General features: G+C 60.7%; 1 protein-coding gene across 1 annotated transcript; it reads right to left on the reverse strand.

Moving 5' to 3' along the window:
- Positions 1-3,005: 3,005 nt before the first annotated feature.
- PNCK (pregnancy up-regulated nonubiquitous CaM kinase) lies at positions 3,006-6,510 on the reverse strand. Its single transcript, XM_012002246.1, has 12 exons — positions 6,451-6,510; positions 6,236-6,305; positions 5,812-5,943; positions 5,369-5,443; positions 5,123-5,261; positions 4,791-4,914; positions 4,527-4,602; positions 4,320-4,432; positions 4,160-4,238; positions 3,986-4,073; positions 3,693-3,837; positions 3,006-3,402 (listed from the first exon to the last, which is right to left on the reverse strand). The coding sequence occupies exons 1-11, from the start codon at positions 6,497-6,499 to the stop codon at positions 3,700-3,702; spliced, it is 1,083 nt and encodes a 360-aa protein (XP_011857636.1). The 5' UTR covers positions 6,500-6,510; the 3' UTR covers positions 3,006-3,402; positions 3,693-3,699.
- Between the last annotated feature and the right edge of the window lie 220 nt (positions 6,511-6,730).

Below are 6,730 nucleotides of genomic sequence, written 5' to 3' on the forward strand. Positions count from 1 at the left end.
GGATGCAGTGGGAGAGCGTGGGTTCAAATCTTCACTCTGCCACAAGTTGTGTAACTTTGGCTCACTTAGCCTCTCTATGCCTCAGTTTCTCCATATGTGAAGTGGGGATGATGACCATGATAGCAGCTATCTCACAGGTGAGGTTCAAGTTAATACATAGGAAGCTTTTGAATAAAGAGTCATTACTAGCTTTTTTTTTTTCTTTTTTTTTTTTTTTTTTTTTTTGTAGAGACAGGTTCTCTCCATCTTACCCAGGCTAGTCTCAAACTCCTGGGATCGAGGGATCAGTGTTCTTTTTATTACAAGGAATAAACCTTCCAGAACTACTAGATACAATGCTAGACACATATTTGCAAAGAGAAGGGTGAAAAGTAAGTCTACTTTCATACCCCTCAGGCAACTCGAACTCACCACATCCAGAATCAATCTCATCACTCCTCCCCCAAAGTGATGCCCATTGAACTCTTCTTGATGAATGTTCTGCTGCCAGAACCATGACCTATCTGGATCCTCTCGCTTCATTCCCTACCTGCAACCCATCACCAAGACCTGTCCACGTGACTCACAAAGAGCTCCTAGGACCACCTCCGTGTCTCCCTGTCCCTAGGGTGGACCCACAGGTTGAGCTTCCCTTGAAACTCTGCTACCTACAGGTTTGCTTCAAGATGGAGCACGTGACCCACCCCGTGTGACCCAGAACAGCAGAGACAGCTTCCTTTTGTGATGCCCACCAGGGTTCCCCTGACCCTCGATTCTGGTCTGGTTCCAGACACTCCAATTCCCAGCAGCCAGCCCCAGCTCAGCACCTAACCCACACTGGACAAGAATGCTCTCTGGCTAAAAACCCCTTCGATGGCTCCCCACTGCTCCTAGACTACAGCTCCAGCTCCTTCCCCTGCCAGGATTGGTCTGGCCCATTCCTCTTGCTGCCAGCCTCAGCAACGGCCCTGAGCCTGAGAAGCCCTCACAGGATCCAGCGCAGCTCCCTTGCCATCACTTTACACACACACCACTTTTGCCTTTGGCTAAACCAGTCCTTTCTCTCTCCTTGGCTGCCATCCCACTGCCTAAGGGACCCAAATTGCCTTCCTCATATGGGGTCTTGGAGGGATGAAGGAGGGGTGCCACCTCTGCTTGACCTGGGGGTTCCCCCTCTCACCCCTATCACAGATGGGCAGGACCTCTCCCCCAAGGTTGGACTTCCCCAGGGCAGGATTTGCAGGGTGTGGGGTGGGGGCGGTGGCAAAGAGGAACGGGTTTGAGAGGCTGCCCAGGTGCTGAAGGAACTAGGGGAGGCTAATGGACGTCTAAAGATGGGGCCGTGGCTCCCCCTGCTGACGGGAGGCCATATTGCACCCTGTGTCAAGGCAGCCCAGAGCTGGCTTGAGCTCCAAGCGGAGGCGATCTGGCCAAGTGCCTGGACTGGAAGAGCTGGCTGTTCCTGAGCAAGTGCCGGTTTCTTCTGGAAGGCTGGCTCTGGCACTCCTGCTCACGGCTCCCAGACCCACAAAGATCATTTTTATCATCCCCGTAAAACCACCCCTAAAATAGAGGGTGTCCTCCTGGGGGGCAGGCACCTATTCAGCGCCCAGCACCTGACACAGAGTAGAGGCTCAGTCAACATCTGACCAAAACAAGAGCAAGTAGGTATCATGGGAGTCCAGTGTGAACAACGGAGAAGATGGGAAGGGGGACCCGCAGCAGGGGTGCCCGCAGGCAACAAGGCCCCGGGTAGGGGTGAGGGCAAGTGGGACAGGTCTTGGAGGTGAGGAGGCCATGGTACTGGCTGACTGAGGTCCCCTGTGCGGCCCAGAGTCTGGAGCGAAGGATGGCCTGGGAGTGGCTGTGGGGATGGAGGAGGAGGCTGCCCACCCACCTCCAGCCTGTTCTCCCTGGTGGAAGCCAGGTCCCCTGGCTCCAACCCTGAACCCCACTCCAGCCTTCACCCACAAGGCCCAGGGCAGCCTTGGTTTGACCCTCACCGCCTCCCTTTGGGGCCCAAAGTTCAACAGGGAGGGTAATCTTCTCTACCATTCTCGCCAGTCAAGCCGTGGGTCATCAGGCTACACTCTGGGGGCTGGCAGGGAGCAAGGGTCTCAGAAGGTAGGGAGGGGTGGCCAGCTTGCCTGGAACCCTGGCTGGGGCCAAGGAGTGGCTCTAGAGGTCTTCCCCTGATGGGCCCAAGAGAAAGGGCTAGAGGGGCCAGCAGAGGTTTGGGACCCAGCAAGGCAGGGCTCTGGAGCCCTGGCCGCTCCAGAATGGAGGTTGGTGGGCCTGGGGCCACTCAGACCAGAGGACAGGCCACGGCTCTTCACTTCAGAAGCCACTGCCAAGCTGCCACTGCTCCCAGAGTCCCAGCTTCCAGCCCAGGTCTACCCCAGCCTGGAACCTGAGGGTTCCAAAGCCCCCCACACAGCAGAGGGGAAGAGGGCCCCGTGTGGCCCTCTCCTGGACAAGGAGCTCCTCTCACCCCCTGACCCTGGGGTTCCCTATTCTTCTGCTTGGCAAGATGGCCTCTGGCCATCAAGAAAGGGAAGGGAGGGAGGGATGGAAGGTGACAGTTCTGGGCTCTGGTCGCCCTCCATGCACCTGTGAGCCCTTCCCAGTCCCAGGCACCTGGCTGAGGCACTCCAGGCCCGGCCCTGCAGGGCAGGGGCACTGCAGCCCATCCCTGGGGGTCTGGAGCCACACTCAGCCTCCTGCCAGCGCCCCCTGCTGGCAGCCCAGCAGGCGTGTGCTGCCTCCACTTTGTCCCAGGACCCCAAGGCTGGGCAGTTACACCTCTGGGGTGGCAGAGCTGCCTGGCCACGCTGTCACTTGTTGGTGCTTTGGGGAGAGGGGACAGGAAGTTTTTGGACAGTTGGAAACTTGTCTGCCACGATGAGAGGGAGCAGAGGTTCAGGTGGCAGTGGGTAAAGCCGTGTGGCAGGGTCTCATTGGTTTCCTTCCCACAAGTGACCAGGTCCCCTCCACACTCGCCGCACCCCCAGTTCACCACTGGCCCATTGCTGTATCTTTCTTTATTGGTTTGGGGAAAACTGGAGGGGGCTGGAAGGCCATGACCATGACACAAGCAGGACCACCCACACTCAGCGAAGCACAGAACAGCCGTGCAGGAAAGACAGCCCCTGAGGCCCGCCTGCCAGCACCTCCTCGGCTTTTGGTGGGGTGGGGGGCAGGGGCGGGAGAGGCAACAGGGGAGGGGATCCACTGCCCCCAGGCAGGGCAGAGCCTGGGGACAGACTTGGGGGTGCTCCATTCCAACCCCAGCACCATGCGCCACACCCTCGAATCTCAAACTCCAGCAGAGGCCAGCCCCAGGGGTGAAGGGTTGGGGGAGGGGACCAAAAGCATCCAAGGGAAGGAAATCTGGGGGTCAGTCCACTTGGCCTTGGCATCTGCCTGAGAGCGAGAAGCAGAGGGAAAGGGGGTAGTTAGGAGCCGACCTGCCAGCCCTGTGCCCCCACCCCCACCTCGGTCAAATCCTGGATTTCTTAGAGGCCCTCTCCCCCTCCACTCCCTTGCCCAATCTCGGGCACCCACAGGCCTCCCTGTCCTTCCACCTCTCCTGGGGCCCTGACTCCTCCCTCTGCCCTCTGCCCTCTGCCCTCAGCCCTCTGGCCTGTGGGGGCCACCCCACTTAGCTCTTGGCCACATGGAGTGCCACCACCCTCTAAGCTCTTCAAACACACCTGGGGATCACCACTTGGGGGGCTGGCCAGTATGGAGGCCTGAGTGGCTGTGGCGGGCCAGGCCCTGCTCAGAGGCCCCCTCGGCCTCTGGGCTCTGCCCCAGCTTCCGGATGTGGCGCAGGAATGAGGTGGCATTGAAGGCTCGCTGCCAGAAGAGAGGGAGATCAGGCCAGGCCTGGGCCAGGCCCCAGCCCCAAGACTGTGAGGACCACAGTGGCCACTGGGCAGTCACAGTGATCAGGCTACAGCTGGGATGCAGCGGGTGACCACACTGGGTCTGTCTCCACACTGACCTTCCAGTGCATCCGAGCAAAGTTCTTCTGGATCTGCTCACTGACAGAGCCTAAGATGTCCCTGTCGAAGGCTGTGTCCCCAGAGATCCTGGGGAAAGGCTGAAGGTCGGGGGGGGCCTCTCTGCAGGTGCAGTCCCCCTGGCCCTGGGGCAGCTCGGCAGGGCTCCCACTCACCAAAGATGCTGCAAGGCCTGTTGGCAGGTGAACCTCTTCTGGGGGTCTCGCTCCAGAAGGTGCCGGATGAAGTCTTTGGCTGGAGCAGGGAGGCTGGGTCAGCCCATCGGGTCCCCACTCCCTTGCATCCCCCCCAAGCACGGGCCAGCCTGAAGCTCACCTGATTCTGAGATGTCATCCCAGAAAGGAGAGTCAAACTCATAGCTGGCCCTCAGGATCTGGTTGAAGAGTTCAGGGTCGCTCTCGTCGTAGAAGGGGGGATACCCACACAGCCTGGCACCCACAGATGAATCACCCAGCTGTCCCACCCTCCCCAACCCAGCAGGGGCAGGCAGGCAGGAGACAAGCCTTCCCAGCAGTAACTCACAGGATGTAGGAGATGACGCCCAGTGCCCACACATCTACGGCCTTCCCGTAGGGTTTCTGCTCCAAGAGCTCTGGGGCTGGGGGCCAGAGACAGACAGACGCACGCACAGGCACACACGCAGCCATGCCGCTCAGTGTCGCTGGCTCAGCCTACTCAAGCCCAGGAATGGCCCACACAAAGGCAACGGGCACAACAGCCTTCCCGGCTATCTAGGGTCCCCCAGGCCACCCCACTCCCAGCAAGCCTCAGGGTGCCGTCCCTCACCCACATATCCGGGGGTCCCACAGGCGGTGCCTAGCATGTTGCCAGCCTGGATTTTGGAGAGTCCAAAGTCAGAGACCATGATCTTTGAGTCCTCAAAGGGCGTGGCATACAGGAGGTTTTCGGGCTGTGACACACGGACACCGGGAAAAGGGCCAGGTCAGTCCTGATGCGGTGCCGGTGCTGGGACAGGATGAGGACTACACACTCTCAGGTTCCCCAGAGCCTTGGTGGAGTGGGAGATCAAGAAAGGCCCCAGCCGTGCTCCCGGGAAAACAAAGGCAGGGCCAGGTGGGCAAGTGGGAGGGTGGGGCGCAGAGGCCCCAGCCAGGCACCTTGAGGTCCCGGTGCACGATCCCCAGGCTGTGCAGGTAGGAGACGGCGCCGAGGACCTGACCCACCAGATGGCTGGCATCCTTCTCTGTGTAGGAGCCGCGCTCCATGATGCGATCAAACAGCTCGCCACCCGTCACCCTGGGGGTGCCAGGGGTTTGGCTGACCCAGGCACTCAGCCTGGCCTTCAGCCCCACTCACTGCTCAGCCCCTCCCCGGCTCCCACAGCCTGCCCAGGCCCTCCTCACAGTTCCATGGCCAGGTAGAGGTGGGAAGGGCTCTCGTGGACATCCTCCAGAGCAACAATGTTGGGGTGGCTGATCCTGCAACGGCAAGGAAGCACCTGTGGGCCAACAGAGTCAAGGGGTGCTCTGTCCTGAGGCCCCGGGAAAAGCCTCCTCCCTCTTCTCCTCCTCCCACCTCTGTTCCCCATTCCCTACCACATGCCACCCCTGCCCGGTCCAGGAAGGCGGAGCTCCAGCCTGAGCCCTGGCCTTCCTTCTAAAGCCCATTTGAAAAGCACAGATCAATATCCACTAGCTCCCTGTGGCTGCCACAGGGACCTGCAGGCCCAGAGAGGGCACTGCCCCAGGCTTCCCAAAGGTTGGTGGCCAGGCCTAGACTAGAACCAGGGACTCCTTGCACCCCTCATCGACCTATGCCACAACCCAGGGCCCCCTGAGGTGCGCACCTACGGAGCACTGCGATCTCGTTCTCCACCAGGGCCTCCTTGCCCCGGAGGGCCTTCTTGGGGATGCACTTGAGGGCCACGAGGTGTGCGGAGCCCCGCTCCTGGGCCAGCACCACCTCGGAGAAGGCACCCCTGCCGCAGACACGAGCGGTGGGAGGTGGGAAGGAAGTGGGAAGAGAAAAGAGGCAGGAGGGAGAGAGAGGGGAGCGGGGAGGGCCCCCTGTGAAGAAGATGGGGAGGCCCTACCTGGCCCTGTGCCACCCCCCACGAAACTCAACACATGCCATCTCACAGACTCACTCACATTCACACACCCTTATATATTCACACACACATCATCTCACACCCACTCGCGTAGTCACACACACATGCCATCTCACACACGTACACACACACACACACGATCACACGCGCGCACACTCACGAGCCGAGCCTCTCGCGGATCTCATAGACGCTGCTGATGTCCTCCGTGTGTTTCTTCAGCAGCAGCATGTCTGCAGGGGCAGGGGAGAGGTGATGGGGGTCTCTCCTCCCTCCCCCGCACCGGAGGCGAGGGCAGCTTCCTCCTCCACCCCTGTCAGGCAGGCCTCAGCCGTTGCCGCTGCGCTCGACCCTCCCCTCCCCCGTCCAGGTCCACACCCCCAGACGGACGCCTTGCAGCGAGGCCACCGCAAACGCGCCTCCACATCCCAGGCCTACAGCTGCCATCCCACGCCCCCACACCCTGCACCCCGACAGCGACCAGCGCCTGGATGCTGCCTCTCTGCCTCCACACATCCGGCTGCTTTCCAGAAGGCTCCATGCTCACCCACGCCGGTCCCTCCCCCATCCACACATCCACAGAGCCCACGTCCCCACCCCCGCGTAGACCCGCCACCCATGGCACAGCGCCCACAGGCACCCGCTGCCCAAGCCACCA

The sequence above is a fragment of the Mandrillus leucophaeus genome, unplaced genomic scaffold (genome assembly GCF_000951045.1).
Source record: "Mandrillus leucophaeus isolate KB7577 unplaced genomic scaffold, Mleu.le_1.0 Scaffold681, whole genome shotgun sequence".
NCBI classification, from domain to species: Eukaryota; Metazoa; Chordata; class Mammalia; order Primates; family Cercopithecidae; genus Mandrillus; species Mandrillus leucophaeus.